This window comes from Phyllostomus hastatus, unplaced genomic scaffold (assembly GCF_019186645.2).
Source record: "Phyllostomus hastatus isolate PE091 unplaced genomic scaffold, TTU_PhHast_1.1 phas_contig_86, whole genome shotgun sequence".
NCBI lineage: Eukaryota > Metazoa > Chordata > Mammalia > Chiroptera > Phyllostomidae > Phyllostomus > Phyllostomus hastatus.
In genome coordinates, this window is record NW_025333977.1 from 89,234,742 (window position 1) to 89,252,785 (window position 18,044).

The window sequence follows — 18,044 nt, forward strand, 5'->3', positions numbered from 1 at the left end:
GGACTAAATATATTCTGGAGTATTTGGGAGTCCATCCAGTTTTTAAAAATAAGGAAAATAATATTTGCAATAGCACCTAGAAAGTAACCGGTTTATGATTTTTGTTCAAATTTAATTTTATTAATAAAATAATGGATTCATCTTGAAGTAATGAAAACACTGGGAGTGAATTTAGCAAAGGAGAAGAATGATTCCCAAACGTACATCACCAACACTTTTCTCTCATTTCCTTTAGCCCCATGTCTTGAACTGCTTTTGGAATATTTCTATTTGAACTTTACTATGTTAAAAACCACAAATCAGTATCTTTTGTTGTTTTCAGTTTTTTAAATTGATTGATCTAAGAGAGAGAGGAAAAGAAACATCAATGTGAGACAAACATCGACCAGTTGCCTCCCATACACACCCCAGCCAGGGATGAACCTATGACCTAGGCATGTGCCCTGACTGGGAATTGAACCAGCAGCCTTTCAGTTCACGGAACAACAGTCTAGCCAACTGAGCCATGCAGCCAGGGCTCTACATCTGTTTCACCTCTCCAAATTCAATTTTATGTTGATTTTTCTTCACCATTGCATTTCAGTTTACTAATACCAATCTTTATCTGTCATGGTGAAATTCCAGTTCTGCCACATACTGGCTACATGAATTTGGACAAATTACTTAACCTCTTGGGACATTCATTCCTATAAAATGAGCATAGTAATAAGACTTAGAATAGATAGGTAATATATACAGGGTTGGGCAAAAGTTGGCTTACCCTTGTGAGTACAGTTGTGAGAAAGTTTATTTTTGTATAATTATATTTATTTGTTTTATTGCTTTTCGATTACAGTTGTCCCACTTTTTTCCCCATTTCTCTCCCCTATCCCATCCCCTCCAGGTCCCACAGTTAATCACCCCCATTGTCCATGCCCATGAGTCCTCTGTTCCTGTTCTTTGGCTTGCCCCTTCCCCTTATTTCCCCCATTATCCTCCTCCCTCCTCCTATCTGCTGTTAGATGCAGCAGTTTCACTACTGGAACTATACCCTAACAATCCTGAATCACCAATTCACAATAACCTATACACTATAATGTTCATAGCAGCATTCTTTACAATAGCGAAGTGCTGAAACAGCCTAAATACCCATCAGTAAATAAGTGGATCAAAAACTGTGGTACATATATACAATGGAACACTATGCAGCAGAAAGAAGGAGCTCCTACCCTTTGTGACTGCATGGATGGTACTGGAGAGCATTATGCTAAGTGAAACGAGCCAGGAGGTGAAAGACAAATACCATATGATCTCACCTATATGTGTAACCTAATCAACAAAACAAATGAGCAAAATATAACCAGAGACTTGGAAATAAAGAACAAATTGACAGTAATTATTATATTATTTTTCATAGGAACAACTATAAACCAACTTTTGCTCCACCCTGTATGTTCTGTAAATGGGAGCTATTGTTATCCTCAAATCACTGTTTAAATCCATGCTTGGGGAATTGTATTCTTAACTATTTTGCATTCTTTTGCAATTCTCCAGCATTGTCTTTCACATCTTGTAATGTGTTGCTCTCACTTCTCCAGGTTTAGCTTTCACATAACTATCCTTTGAATGAACTGGTCTCTGAGACACAACCCTTTATTTTCCTATAGATTTGTGTTTTGCTCTGGGTCAGGCAGTTACTGAAGCCTCCACCCACAGGGTTAAACCTAGTTGCCGAAGCCACCCCCACCTCCCAGTGCCCCTTTTCCCAGTAGGCTGGCAGCTGTCCCGAGTGCTTACCGAAGCCAAATGCTTGAAGAGAGAGAGAGAGTAAAGCCAGCTATGAATTCCTTCCAGAAAAATGAGTCCAAGGAAACTTTTTTTTCACCTGTCTCCACTGAAGAGGTACCACCTCGACCTCCCAGACTTCCAAAGAAGCCACCTCCGGTGAGTCCCCAGGTTCATTTACATCTCTAACAGGGACAGACTTGCACTTTTGGTTCTCCTTCTTGGCCTCTTGGAGCTTCAGGCTGAACTGCATTAGGGTATTACAACTATTCTTTCTTGGAGTTAAAATTAACATGAAAACCAAATCTAAACAGAGGTTTCCCGTACTTAGGAGAGGAAACAGCAGGAAGAAGTAGTCAAAGTTCTTCATCTGAGATTCAGAACTTTGCTGTGTTTCATTGTATGTATGTTCTGAATTTATCTGAAGCGAAGGAGGAAAAAAGTAATTTAAAAGTCCAGGGAAACTTGGCAAGCACTCCTTGTCTGGAGAACTGTGTGTGATTGTTCTTTCTTTACCAATATAAAAATTCAACCCTTAGTTCCCCCTGTGGGCAGAGTCTTAGGCTGGACATCAGAAAAGTTTTAGAATAATAGATCCAGTCTCTCTTCTAGCTTACAGTGGGAAACAGGATAGAGAAACAAAGAAGTAATAATATTTTGTATTATATACTTGTTTAAACACTTCAAATTCATTACCTCGTGGAATCCTCACGTCAAACTCCTGTAGTAGAGAGGACACAGTAATAGCAGCCAATATTTACTGAGTTCTTAATATGGGCCAAGAGGTAGTATTATTCTCATTTCTTTGGAATAACAGAACTGAGGCAAAAGGCAGGTATAGTGACATGGTCAGGCTCAGTATGTTAAGCCAGCCAGTGACAATGTTACAAAGCAAGTGAAGTGTGTTAACAAAACTTCAGCTTGCGTAATTTTCTCATTGTGAGCTGGGAAGGTAAGAAGCTGATTCATTGTGTCTTTCAAGCAAGTTATTGTCATACATTAACATAATAATATTTAGGAGAGTTGTTTATATCTATCCATATGGGTAAAAGAATGAAAAAATAATTTGTTGCTTTATCTATTTATTTATTTTGTTATAGGTCTTCTGGTACCATACAATTTAAGACTGCTTATAAAGATGCTTAAATTTCTTATGAAATAAGAGGCAATACAAATCTTGTAACATTTGACTCTCCCGAGGACAAATATCTTTATCCCCCTCTTCTCCTTCAAGTTTGTTGGGCTATTATAATGCATAGGGATTTCAAATAAAAGATAACATTACTTATATTCTGACTGACACAGTGCATGAAATAGCATAGTCCTTTTAAAATCTAATAAGATTACAAAAAATACTATCAAGTCTCTTTCATAGGATGAATGGACATTTAATTTTATAAGATTTAAGAACTCTCTGTGTAAGGTCAAGGTGATCAATCAGCTTACCTTTAGCTATCTATGTTGGGCTCAGAGCCTGGCTCCAGCAGCCTCTGAGTAGGAAGGCATCATATTGCCAAGATTCCTCCCAGCGTGGCAAAAAGGGCAGGTGGGGACAAGGAGGTTAGTTTGCACAGTGGAGCTAAGCAGGTTACTGACATATAAATGTAACTGCTTGGATATCAAGTGCTCTATATATAGGTTACCTCCTGTTCTGTATCTAGAAATAAGTAATGACTAATCTGCCCAGAGCCTCAGGCTTTTCAGTCAGTAGTTGTGGGAAGATAGCAGGTCCTGTGTCTGGGATCAAGGAATGTCTGAGCAGTTCCATGTTAAATGAATGAGGAGCAAGTCACATCCAGGATAGCTCCTATCATTCCTAAATCAGCAATGCAAACACTTTTAGTAGATAATAGGCACTGCTTCATGGTGCTGTTCATAATAGGCTGTTTCATGAATAGGCACCATTGCTTCGCATTCCCTCTCATGGTGACTTCAAATAAATGAATTTTTTCTGCTGTGGAACAATATAGTGGTTGAAATGGGGGTGAGGAAGCTTATGCTTGAACCATTGTCTCTTCTGCTTTATAGAAAATCTGTGGCTCCAACTATCCACTGAGCATTGTCTTCATTGTGGTGAATGAATTCTGTGAGCGCTTTTCCTATTATGGAATGAAAGGTAATTGTGTATCTCAAAGTCTTATTCTTCTCCACTCATGCTCACCCCATGTTTGTAATGTCTGGTCTTCTTGTATGCATTTATTAACCACTCTTTCTGTCTTCATCTAAATTGGTCCTTTCCTTTGGCCAGGACTTACAACAAATGCCTCATGGGATTTCCCCTAGTAATTGATACAGGGCAAGAAAAGAAAGGCCTAATAGAAACCAGAACACAGTCTGTGAGAACATAAGCTGGAAAATGCTCACCATTTGAGTTCCATCTTCATATCTGCTCCTTAGTTCTGTGAACTGTACTGTTGCTGAGAAAGAGGAGGAAGGGATATTAGAAGCACTACATTATCTTTATGGTTGGCCTAAATGATGCCATGTGTGCACATAGACTGAAGGGAAGAATATTGCATTTGTACACTAAGCATCGCTCCATCTCAGCTCCCATGGGCCCTGCTTCTAGTGACTAGCAGTCAGTCCTCAGTCACTTCACTGAAAGGAATGTTGAAGGTCAAGGTCACCTTCAAAGACCAGAGATCAAATGTACTTCTCTTCCATAAGTCAATGTAATGCATCTATCTTATTTTGCTTCCCTTTTTTCACCTTAGCTGTGCTGACCCTGTATTTCCTGTATTTCCTGCACTGGAACGAAGATACTTCCACATCTGTATACCATGCCTTCAGCAGCCTCTGTTATTTCACTCCCATCCTGGGAGCAGCCATTGCGGACTCATGGTTGGGAAAATTCAAGTAAGGAAGATTGAAGATCACATCCCCAGGAGCTTCACAGATTAATTGTGCAGAGGTTACCACTTAGAGCCTGTTCTTCCAAACAAGAGTATACCATGACAAATAGAATCTCTCTAAGACAGACATTATTAGTTTTTCCAATATTTTGATACCCTTTTCAATCAGGAGTTGTTTTGTTTTTTTCTTAAATCTAATTTTAATTGTCTATCATGTAGTTTAAGACCAGTTCATATTCTTATCTCAGGGGAAATAAACATTACCACCCACCAGAAAATGTATAATTTATAATTTTAGAGACCTCATTGTAGTTATTTGATATACCCTCCATCTCCTCTCCGTATTGAATGATCTCAACTCCTTTGGTATCTTCCTATGAGTCCCTCTTCTCAGTTCTATAACCAACTCTTTTTTTTCTCTTCTAACCTCTTCCTGTAGTTTCCTTCTTAAGAATATAAATATCTTTATGAGTTAGACTAATGGTCTATTCAGTTGAGTATCTTTTAGGCCCCTGAAAATAGCACCAAGAGACATCTATAAGGGGACAACTATATAGTTGTCCCCCATAACATCCTCATAGGCTAGAGATGGATATCAGATATTCATCACCCAGTTACTTTCTATGGACTTGTCACCTATGGATTTATCTAAATTAGCATTTCTTAAAGTACATTCTGTTGAAAACTGGTTATATAGGATATAATGAGTGTTGTGTAGGAAAATAAAGATCTCATGGTGAAATAAGTCTGGAAAATGCTAGGCTGAATGAAGCTTAAAAGGTTTCTTTACTGTTACAGCCTTCAACATGCTAATATGCACTGTAAAATCTCAAAGAGAAGGTTATGTCATTTAGTGTTTCCCAAACTTGTTTGATCATAGAATATTTTTTCAGGGTATCTTGTGGACCTACTGTTTCAAGGAATCCTGTCTAGTAAACACTGTTCTATATCTCTTCGTTCTAAAGTGTTTAATCAACACCTTATATATATCTACAACGTATATATATTAAACACAGTTTTCTGACTTGAGAGAGGGATGGTGAGTAGGTGGCTGAGATCTATGTTTGCTCCTTATGTAGTATTAGTTTCCAAGTCTATTCAAATAAGGGGCTGGTAGTATATGCAGAATGAAAAGAATAAGTTGTGGTCTGTATTCAGTTATAGAATAGAAGACTCACATACACAACTAGTACTGTACTTTTATCTATGTTCTAAATGACTTCCTTTAATATTAAAGGAGTACAGTTCTGGGATTTGGTGAATAATAGCTTCCTGTCTATTTCAGAGAAAATATAACAACCTCCATTTATGCCCTCAGTCTCAATCCTTTTTGAGGTATTATTTTTTAAAATTATTTTTATTAAAGTATGAAAATCCAAAGGTCTTAGTACAAAGTATACAGCTTGATGAATTTTTACATATGTATCACCATTACCTGCATTATTCTCCCTAGGCTTTTTATACCCTCAATATTCCCCTCTCTTGCTTTCAAACTCCCCCTTAGAAGCAGGTGCAAATCTCTGATACCTTTAAACAAACAGAACTATTGTTAACCCTCCTTTCAAACTGTCTTCTCTGTCTTATTACCATTATCTCCAAACTTTAAAAAGAATCATCTATAATTGTTGCCTTCCTTTCTCATTGTTAATTATCACCCCTTAGGGTAGAGTAATATAATGCAGTAGGATCCAATTCAATTTAATTTAATCTGATAAAATTTAATTGAGTAAATGTTTATCAAACATCTATTTGTTCAAAAAGTAGGGGGGGTAAAGAGATGGATAAGACACAAATACCTGCTTCATATTGTTCATATTGCAACTACCTTTAATGCAGAGCAGCAGATTGTGGTAAGTACAATAAAATATAACATAAATCATCTCTTTAGCCTATTGAAAGTCTTCTAAGATCATTGACAGCGATCTTTTTGTTAACAAATTCCAGTGTTGTTTTCAAGATTCTTGTTCAGTTTGAACTTGTTTTAACATCTTAGTCTATTTATCACTCCTATAGTCTTGAAAATTCTTGGGCTTCTCTAACACTGCATTTTCTGATTTTCTTCCTCATACTCTTTTTGGGTTCTTCTTTATTTGGCTTCTCTTTTTTTCCTTTTGTTTACTTAACTCTTTCCTGAATGTAGGCATTTCCCCAGGGTGCATCATTTATTCTTCTCTTTCTTCACATTCTCTTTTAGCAAATCCTATGGTGTCAATATTAGCTATATGCACATAGCTCCTCAAACTCTGTAATCTTAACTTCTCACTCAAGATATGTTATAACTGCATATTGCCATTCATCTTCTGGATGTTCTACCTTACCCCACCTCCCACACCAACACCGCCCATGTTCAGTCAGTTACCAAATTCTACCAATTCAATTTGTATAATATTTCTCACATGTGTCACTCTTCATCAGTGAATTTCACTGCCATTTATTGCCACTACTTGAGTTTTGGTCTTCATTACCTCAAACTGGTCTATTGAGAAAGACACCTAAAATGTTGTCACTACTTCCCAGAACTTTTTCTTAGAATTGAGCCTATACACTACTGCCAAATTAATCTTCCTAAAAGAAATCTCTGTTCACATTACTAGTCTGCTCAAAATTTTCTGATGACTAACCCATTTCTACTAAACTCAACCCAACTGACCTTTCTGCTCTTATTGTCATATTCCCTTTTAAGACTGTTTTCTAGAGAAAAATGAATGCTACTATTTCCTTAATAATAGTCAGTGCATACCTTTTCTATCTCAGTTTGCTCTGTTTCTACTTCATGGAATCTCCTTCCCTTTTCCAAATCCTTTAAGGCTTAGTTCAAATGTCTCCTATGTTATGGATTATTCTTTACTCCTCACCTTTCACTACTAGTCAGAAGTAATCTCATCTTCTCTGAACTTATTTTTTACTCTCATATAGCATTTACTAAACTCTATCTTGTATGTCTAATATTTTCTTCTAAACAGAGAATAAAGTCTCATTTATATTTTTACCCCCAGCATCTAGAAGAGTGCTTGATAAATGTTTCGGTTAACAAGTTTATTCACCCTCAGATACTCAAAAGTCATCACAAGACTGATAGCTGTGGGAAGGCAAGAAGGTGGTTTTTATTCCTCCTGTTGGTTTTTATACCCTGTGACCCATGCCTATCAGTGGGACTTGATGATGTTGGCAATCACTTATAGCCAGTCTCTTAAATGTTTTTATTACCAAATACGCTTTTGGATGTCCTGTCTACACTTCTGCTTTCTCTTTCTTCTACTGTGTTGATAGCATTTTGCCCTCCCTCCTATCTTCTTTGCCTGGTCAGAGGCAACTCTCTTCACACTAGGTCTCTTCCTTTGCAATCACTGCACATACTCCTCAGTTCCTAAACTTTAATGAAAATTAATTCTGGTGGTGGCATAAAATTTAAAATTTCTGCCTCTTTCCTTTTCCATTTCCACATTAACTTGGTCATGATGACACTAAAGGAACACTAGACTATCAATTAGAATGTTAGAAGTTCTAGACCTAGCCCCAGTACTAATTGGAATGTCACTTAGGACTGTCAAAGCTTCTATCTTTTTTATTTTATTTTCATCATTTGCAAGTGGAAGCTAGGTCAAGTCTATCTAAAACACTCTGTGTTATATGGTTGGAATTTTAATGATCCCAATGATCTCATTTCAAATGTGGAATTTCCAAGTCTTTCTTGACTTCTTTCTCCTTCTGTTACTTTCCTGCTATTAGTCTCCTCTCTTATATTCTTCATCTCCTTAATCTTTCACCTAGAAAGATGCCTATTTTCCTTCTAAGCCATGTACACTTCTCTCACCCATTTAGTTCAATAATTTGATATTGCTCTGATCTCCCTACTCAGACTCTATTACTCCAGCTCAGACTCCTTTTGATTTTTCTCTCTGATGATCTAACATAGGTCATCTCTTTTGGATTCATGATAGCTGGCCTTTTTCCAGTCCCTTTTCATTTCTATTCTTTCTACTTATTCTTTTTATTCCAATAAAGAGAACTTTTCTCTAGAAGATCCTACCTACAAAACGTTTTTGCAAAACCCTGTCGCTTCCTTCTAATTTTAATTAGCCCTTCTGATATTAATTAGTCACCCAATTTTTTACCCTCTACTTGCCATTATAAATCTCCTAAGATCCCTTCCTCAGAAAGCCAACCTAGGAAGATTAGACATTTAGAATGAGAAATCCACACCCAAGTTTCTGGTATTTTCAGCCTTTCTCTCTGATACCTTCATTTTATTCATTATATTTTACATTAACATGTAATACTTTAAAATTACAGATATAAACTATAGAATTTCCAAGTTTCCTTCTAGTACTAACATTCCACTTTTACATAAAGAGAATACTAGTGTGGTGATATACATAAGGAGTATTGTATATATGGTCATATGCTTTATTTCAGTGTGTACACTTCTATATATGTTCTCACTGGACTTCCTCACTCTTCTACTTTCTGTTTGCGATTCAGATTTCTTAGAAAAGCAACACAACAGGAAGTCCCTACCAGCCATGTGATCTTTATCACTGGAAAGTCTATTCAAAGTCTCTGGCTCCTTTCTCACCCTTGGTTAACCTCTAACATTCAGGGCAAAGAGTTCCTCTCTCTTTTTCTAGTCTGTTTATTTCACTCACCATTATTATTTCTATTTTCATTTCCTAGGTAATTTTTCCTTCCTCCCGCCTTACTTATCCTGCCACTGAAAATAGTATGAACTTTGAGTCTATGTTACTCAAGTCTCTGAATGCTGTTTCTAGGCTGACTGATTTAACTCTCTCAACAGGACAATTATCTCTCTATCCTTGGTGTATGTGCTTGGCCATGTGATCAAGTCCTTGGGTGCCTTACCAATTCTGGGGGGACACATAGTACACACGTGAGTAAAATTATGGAATAAACAGAACCATTTTCTTCCATTAGACAGGTAAATGTCTCATGTATTCATCACAAATTATTTTCCATTTTCTTATCAAAGATGTCTATTTTACAGCCTACTGTTGTTTTATTACCAAATTGGTTAAGAAAAAATTATTTGCTGGTTGAACTCTTTCCAACTTTATCTGAGTTTGTTTTTATTAAATATTTGAGTACTTATGGATTGCCTAGTTAGTATCCTCTTCATAAAAACTCACCATATGCTTGAAGATAATTATTAAAACCTTTATGCCCTGCATATTCCCTCACTATTCACCCATCCATGCATCTGTACTTTACCAGGGTCAACAAATGTCTGTAATATTTTTTTATAATTCATTATAGAAGTCATATTCAAAGCTTGGATATTTTCCATTCATTTGTAGTTCCATATATTCCAGCTGCTGTATCCATTTTTACTAAAGTTATTCACATTTATGGGACAAGAAGCATTTGATAGCTTTTTATGTCTGTTGGTTCAGTCACTAAAGATAATTACATTTGTTCAAGAAACAGGTCATATGTATTCATGTTTATAATGTGCCTATACATGTATTTTATCCAGTAAGTGAAGAATTTTGTTTGAAATTTAAAAAATATTAGATACCTCCTTATTGGTGTCCCATCAAAAATCAGTGACACTGCTCCTACTAATTACGATGAACTTTAACATTGTGTTGTGTGCTTAGTAACAGTACATGGGATAAAGGTTCATATGATCTTTCCATGGATGTGTCTCTTTGAGTAAGGCAAGACAGAGAACCAGAGCTTTAATTTTGAAGTTGCTGCAATGTGTGCTTTTATCCATTGTACACAAGGAGTACATGAAAATGTCAGGGACAAAATCCTCCCATGCAATAAATACTTTCTGGTGGAGGCTCAATGGTCATAAAGCTCTTAAGTATCCCCAAGTCTATCCTGGGAGTAAAAGCAGATGGAAAGTGCCCACAGGTTAGAAATGTAAAGGGGATCTTTGCCCTTGTATATTTTTTCCCTCATTGTAGCTCTATATTCAGTTTCTACAGATGTGTTTAATATCAATATGGTTAGTGTCCTCACCTCTCCATTTCAGCGTGCTATCATTGACTGGCCTGAGCCTAATAGCTTTGGGGACAGGAGGTATCAAACCCTGCGTGGCAGCTTTTGGTGGAGACCAGTTTGAAAAAAACCATGTAAGAGTCCTTTTAATCCTATATTTTCAAGAATGTAGAGCAGGCATTAAGAGAGATACCTGGCAGGTAGCCATTTGCCAAGATTGAAGTAATTGACTGGTGAGATGATATCTGAGGAGTTATGTTTCATTTTGGGTACTGGTCGTTGATAGAGCGAAAAAGTGAAAATGGTCAAAGGAAAGTGACCAGGGTGGTAGATGGACTAAAAGACACATCTTATGAAGAAAGATTGAGGGAAAAGGAGATATTTAGCCTGGATAAGACAAGAATTAAAAAGAATACAATAGCTCTCTATACATTATGGACAAATGTCAGTAATTAAGCCTCAGACCAAAGTGATGGGAAACTAGCTTTTTGCTTGATGGAAGGAAAATCTTTAAATAGTCAGAATTCGAAGTAGTGAGTTTACTCTCACTTGAACTATTGAAGAAGAAATACAGTACGCACTTTGGGAATGAGAGGGGATGAGTAGTATAGAGATAATTTAAACATTTCTAGTTTCAAGATTCTATGAAAGGCCAGAACAACCAAACAGAATGAGTTTCTATAGATGAACTTGTCTAGATCAGCAATTTTCAACTGGTGTGCTGCAAGAATTTTTAAAACATGCATTACCTGACTATTTAGCCAGGGGCACTGACCTATTTTCCCTTAGGTTGTCAAATTAAAAAAGAAATCACGACAAGCAACACAACAATACCCATCCAGTGTGAATAAATCAAAATTAGACCTATTTTTTGTCAGATCAGCAAAAAATATATTGTTTGATGTGCCATAGAATTTTAGTAATTAGTTTATGTGTGCCATGAGATGAAAAGGTTGAAAATCTCTAGACTAGATGATAGTTGTCTCTTTTTCTAAATACTTTTCATTGTCAATGGGGGAAAAGAACACTGTGAATAAAGTAAAAATGGTGCTGTATGAGGAAGCAGTGAGAAACAGGCAAGGGAAATAGTCTATTCTTAGACCAGCCAAAATTTCTGGCTTCCTCTCTTTTGCTCTCAATTTTCTTTTTGGTCTGTCTTCATGTATTCTCTAGATATTTATCATGCTTCCAGTTTTTCTCTCTCTGTTGTCTTTTAGTGTCTTATCTTCTGTGGGCATAACTTAAATGGTCTCTTACTCTTCAGACCACTTTAGTAATCATTTTAGATTCTTTATATGTCTTGGTGTCCATAGATCATAATTGCTTACCAAATTTGGAGAAATAACACAACTTTGCCAGGTGGGATTCTATGAACAGCGAGCTATACAAATATGTGGGTGAAATAAAATTTAAATAGAGAGCAGAAGAGGGAGAAAAATACACTATAAAATAGAAAAATAGGAAGGACATTTTGCTGTGTCAGGGAGAGATCGGGGGTGCCAAAATGAAGCACAGGAGGACACAACAAATTAGCAACTTTATTTGAAATTTGCTTCATTGGTAACTGCTCCACAAAGATATTTAGTAATAGGACATACCCATCTCCAAGTTTCCATCAGCCACTTCCCATAAGCAAAGTGAATTACCCTGCTTAATCAACAATTTACTCCACTGCCTTATGTTCTAATCCTATTTCTACCATGCATTCCACAAAATCTGTTATTTAAATCAATGTATCAATCATTTAATTTGGTCAGTAAATATCTATTTAGTCTGTAATATATACAGGTGCTATGCTAGATAGTGGGGATTATATAAATGAGTAACACTTCATGATTTCTCTCCTAAAGGCACTCACAACTTACTGATACAAACATTTAATGCAAAGAAATTAATATAGGACACAGTGACATAGTGTACAGTGTATTTTGGCCAGATAAAAGGGTAAAAGAATGTTAAAAATGCCTGTACTAGGATTTGAAAGATGGGTAAGTGCTTGTATGGGGTGAGCCAGGTCTGTTTTAAAATATCTAATACAATATTCAGATATCACAGAGGCAATATTTGAATCTTTGTGTATGTACTTCCAGCTGAATCTGAACATAGCATAGAGTGCAACTAAGAGGCATATTGAACTGATGGTGTTTTCTGTTTGTTTCAGGAAGAGGAGCGGACTAGATACTTCTCAGTCTTCTACCTCTCCATCAATGCAGGGAGTTTGATTTCTACATTTATTACACCCATGCTGAGAGGTTAGAATCTTCTCTGCGGGGCCCTATATAAAGCTTTACTCCTGCCTGTCAAAAATCTCTCCAAGACTTCCTGCTGTCCATTCTCCTCTTTTATAAGGGCTTGAAAACCGAGAGAATTTCTTTCAGTCTGGATTTGTCTGGCCCCAAAGAAGGATTATGGATTAGGTGATGGGAGGAAAGAGGATGTCTGTGTCTACAACCTCAAAAACCTGAGCTTGCAGAGTAGAACATCAAAGATTCAAGATTCAGGGTTACTTATTTTTTTTTTCTTTAGGAGATGTGCAGTGTTTTGGGGAAGACTGCTATGCGCTGGCTTTTGGAGTTCCAGGATTGCTTATGGTGATAGCACTTGGTAAGTCCAGTGGGGCAGAGAAAACTAATAATCGCTGATGCCTGCCTGCCACATGAAAAACATCATGTAAGCACTTTACACAAACTATTTTACTCAATCCTCACACAACTCTCTTAGGCAAATGTTATTATAGGGATTTCCTCTAAACATTGGAGATAAATTAACTGAAGTCAGAAAACTGTTTTAAAAAGTGCTCAAGGTTACACAACTAATAAGAAGATTCCTGGAGAGCTTTAAAAAAGGCTGATCCCTGGGCTTAACGCAGGACCAACTAAATCAGTTTCTCTGTGGAATAGGGCCTGATCATCTATAATTTTTAAAAACTCTAGGTGATTCTAATGTGTAGTCAAAGTTGAGTTCGATTGTTATACACTACAATATGTGTGGAAGAAAGGAAGATAATCCTTTCTCTCGAACTAGCTTATTTCATCTGATAGTTATTCATCTGGTAATTGGAAGACATTCATAATTCTTTGGGCTTTATAAAGTCACTTCTAGGTTTAGCTGTTTCTGCCCTACTCTGTAATGCTCCCAAGGAGTTCCCTTTTGAGCAAAGAGAATAAGGCAAGTTGGATAAGTAGGTAGGGACTCATACAACTTAGATCAAGTGGCATTCTCTTTACCCCTGAGAACCCAGCAATGCAAGAGGAAAGGGGATGTGTGGTTTGCTTAGTTTGTGCAGTCTAAGGGGAAACTTGGACTTGATTGTTTCTAATCATTGACCTGGAAACCTGTTCTCACTCTGAGCCTTTGGGTAACAACCCCCTGGATGAAGTCCAGTCCAAACACATAAAGAACTCAATAGAGTAAAAGAGCCCAGAGACTCAATGTTCAGTGTGATAATTTTCTACCAGGGGGTGGCTAATAGTAATATTTAGATTCCAATTATAATTCCAAGGAAATTTTTGTGTTATTCGGGAGAGCTGCAATAATGCATTCTCTGCTGCCTTCTTCCTTCAAAGCCAACATTTTCCCAAATAGTTTCCTGGTTTTCCAGTGATTGAAACTATGTCTCCTTCTCCGGATCATTGTACAATAATAATATTTAAATATCAGAGTAATTATAAAGACCAAAACAGATGCTACAAGTAAAATTCTTATAAATTATGAAATGTTAAACAAGTATTAGCTGTCATTATTATTCAGCTACTTTACTTTTCTTTTTTAAAAAATATTTTTTTATTGATTATGCTATTACAGTTTTCCCAATTTCCCCCTGTATCCCCCCTCTGCCCTGCCTCCCCCAACCCTCCAGCATTCCTCACCTTAGTTCATGTCCATGGGTTGTGCATATAAGTTCTTTGAGTGCTCTGTTTCCCGTACCAATTTTTTTTTATCTCTCCCTGTCTACCTTATGCCTACTAACCATGCTTCTTTTTCCCTGTATCTTTTCCCCCCATTCCTCCCTTCCCCCTCCCCACTGAAATCCCTCCATATGATGTCGATTTCTCTGATTCTGTTCCTGTTCTGGTTGTTTGCTTAGTTTTTGTTTCTGTTGTTTTTCTTTTCTTTTACATTCATTTGTTGATAGTTGTGAGTTTGTTGTCATTTTACTGTTCATAGTTTTGATCTTCTTTTTCTTAGATACGTCCCTTTAACATTTCATATAATAAGGGTTTGGTGATGATGAACTCCTTTAACTTGACCTTATCTGGGAAGCACTTTATCTGCCCTTCCATTCTAAATGATAGCTTTCCTGGATAGAGTAATCTTGGATGTAGGTCCTTGCCTTTCATAACTTCAAATACTTCTTTCCAGCCCCTTCTTGCCTGCAAGGTTTCTTTTGAAAAATCAGCTGATAGCCTATGGGAACTCCTTTGTAGGTAACCTTCTCCTTTCCTCTTGCTTCTTTTAGGATTTTCTCTTTATATTTAATCTTGGGTAACTTAATGATGATGTGTCTTGGTATGTTTCTCCTTGGGTCCAACTTCTTTGGGACTCTCTGGGCTTCCTGGACTTCCTAGAAGTCTATTTCCTTCACCAGATTGGGGAAGTTTTCCTTCATTATTTGTTCAAATAAGTTTTCAATTTCTTGGTCTTCCTCTTCTCCTTCTGGTACCCCTGTAATTCAGATATTAGGATGTTTCAGGTTGTCCCAGAGGTTTGTAAGTCTCTTCACTTTTTTGAATTTTTGTTTCTTCATTTTGTTGTGGATAGATGTTTATTTTTTCCTTCTGTTCCAGATTGTTGGTTTGAGTCCTGGTTTCCTTCCTGTCACTGTTGGTTCCCTGAATATTCTGCTTTATTTCACTTTGGGTATCCTTCATTTGTTTTTTTCATTTTTTCGACCAAGCTCAATCAGATCTGTGAGTATTTTGATTACCAGGACTTTAAATTCTCCATTAGATAGGTTGGTTCTCTTCCTGAGAGAAAGCTCGCTTAGCTCTCTTTCTAAGGCTTTACTCTGTTCTTTCATTTGGGCCATATTTCTTTGTCTTGGCGCACCTGATATACTGTAAGGGGGCAGAGCCTTAGGTATTCACTCAGGCAGGGCAACCTTCCTTGCAGCACTGGGGTGCTGTCTGTGGAGGAGGGGCCAGAGAGGGAACAGTGCAGCTCGATTTCTCATCTCTAGCACACTTTTCAATGGACTCTTGTGTGAAACTGGGAGCTTCTCCCACTGCCAAAACCACAGTAGCACACAGCCACCTCTGAGTCCCCTTAAGTCAGCCCCTCCCTCGCAGCCCACCAAACTCAGCAGCCAGCCCAAAGGTCTGCATGGTTGCTGTGGTTTTTCTGAGTCTCCTGTGCAGTCTGCCACCTTACTGGTCTGGTTGTCCTGGTTGATTTTTTCCTTTAATTCCCTTGTGCCTGGTGTTTTTGGTTGTTTATTGATTTCAGATTGGTTGTTATCCTCTTTTTGGTTGTGCGAGGAAGCAAAGGGTCTTTACCTATACCTCCATCTTGGCCGGAACTCTGCTTCACTTTTCTATTTTTTAGTAAAAAATAACTTAATACTTTGTGTTTTCACTGTAAATAAATTAATCCATTTTTTAATTAATTCATTCAACAAACATTTGTTTAACATCTCTATTACAGAATCTGAGAGATTCTGTACTAGACACTGGGGTCATATTGGTGCATGAGAAAACTATAGTTCATGCTTTCAGAAAAATTTATAAAAATGGGACAACTGTAACTGAACAACAGTAAAAAAATTAATTAATAAAAAACTTATATAGCCCAGCAGGAAGAGGAAGACAGATAAGTAAACAGGTATTTACAATATGGTGCGATCAATGTCACAACTGGGGAAGTATATAGAAAGCTATAATAACACATAAGAGGAATGTCTGAATAAGACTTTGGGGGTCAAAAGAGGTTGCCTAAAGAAATGATGTCTAAAGGTAGAACTAAAGAATTAACAGCAATTAATCAAAGAAGAGATTGGAAGTGAAACAAAAATAGAGCATGGTATCTGTAAGACAAGGAAGTAAAATATAGTATGAAATATTCAAAGGCTTTAAAAGAATTCAGATTGCCTAGAGCATAAATGAGAAAAATAAAGAGAAATAGAAACCAGATAATGAAAGGCCCTTTAAGTAATTAAGGAATTAGAAATTTAGCAGAAGGACAGTGGAGAGCTACAAAAAAGATTTTGAACAAAGGAATAAATGTTAGATTTTTATTTTTCAGTAGTGTCTCTGACTATAGTGTGTAGAAAGGGTAAGTACAGAATATTATCTACCTTGATTACTGAAATTTTGGCACTTCATTAACTTTTGTGCTCAACCTAAGTACCTCATGCAGTTCACCTTTTCCCAGCCCTGGTAGAACTAACAAAATTTGATATGATTAGATGTGTGAAGTGAGGGAGAAGGCAATTCAAAGTTCAATTAATGGTTCTGACTTGAGCAGCTGGGTAGATAGTGGGGTCATAAACTGAGATAATGAGGGAGAACAGGTTTGTGGCAAGTTCAATGAATTTCATTTTGGACATGTTACATTTTAGGCATCTTGGCATATATAATTAGATTTATCAAGCAATTATTTGGAAGTACTGGTATAGAGCTCAGAATAAATGTTTGGGCTGTACATAAATACCTGCTGCTATTAGTGTAAGGATAGCGATTAAGCCATAGAAATAGGGGAAATAACTAGGAGATAACAAGGCTAAGGTAAAAAGATGGTTAGGATAAAACCCCAAAGAGCACCAGCAGTAAAAGATAGGCAAAGACTGCCCTGGCTGGTGTGGCTCAGTGGATTGAGTGCTGGCCTGCAAACTGAAAGGTCACCAGTTTGATTCTCAGCCAGGACACATGCCTGGATTGCAGGCCAGGTCCCCAGTTGGGGGTGTGCAAGAGGCAGCCAATCAATGTATCTCTTGCACATTGATGTTTCTCTCCCTTTCTTTCTCCATTTTTTCTCCTCTCTAAAAATAAATAAAATCTTAAAAAAAAAAAGATAGGCAAAGAGGAAAAGCCCACAAAATATCAGGAGGATTTCAAGAAGAAAGGAAATCATTCCATGACAAATATCACTGCGTAAGAAATTGAATTAAGGGAAAAAATGTCCATTAAATATAGCAACAAGAAGGTCATTGATTTGTTGGTATCAATTATGGTAGAATGGTAGAGATTCTGGGAAGTGAATAAGAGATAAGAAAGGGGAAACAGAAGGTATTTATAGCTAAAAGGTGACATAGAGTCAAGAGAGGGTACCAAACATGCTTGACTATTATTGGGAACACTCCATTAAAGAGAGGTTTAAGATGCAGGAGAAGACCGTGTAATCAGTATGAAAGCACACATGGCAGGATTACCTTTGTGCAGGAGGATTACCTTCACCTAACTGGAGTGAGGAAGTTGAGGGAATTTCCATTTTTTTCTATTTTCATGAAGTAAGAAACTTCATGAAAGT

General features: G+C 37.0%; 1 protein-coding gene across 2 annotated transcripts in view; it reads left to right on the top strand.

The window, feature by feature from the left end:
• Window positions 1-1,769: 1,769 nt before the first annotated feature.
• Window positions 1,770-18,044, top strand: part of SLC15A2 (solute carrier family 15 member 2) — a 34,554-nt gene continuing 18,279 nt past the window's right edge. For both annotated transcript variants that reach the window (XM_045851611.1, XM_045851612.1), the window contains exons 1-7: window positions 1,770-1,923; window positions 3,793-3,880; window positions 4,479-4,620; window positions 9,412-9,504; window positions 10,615-10,714; window positions 12,742-12,832; window positions 13,107-13,184. In XM_045851611.1, the coding sequence (XP_045707567.1) occupies window positions 1,786-1,923; window positions 3,793-3,880; window positions 4,479-4,620; window positions 9,412-9,504; window positions 10,615-10,714; window positions 12,742-12,832; window positions 13,107-13,184 (730 nt within the window). In that variant the 5' untranslated portion in view covers window positions 1,770-1,785. The remainder of the gene's footprint in view (window positions 1,924-3,792; window positions 3,881-4,478; window positions 4,621-9,411; window positions 9,505-10,614; window positions 10,715-12,741; window positions 12,833-13,106; window positions 13,185-18,044) is intronic.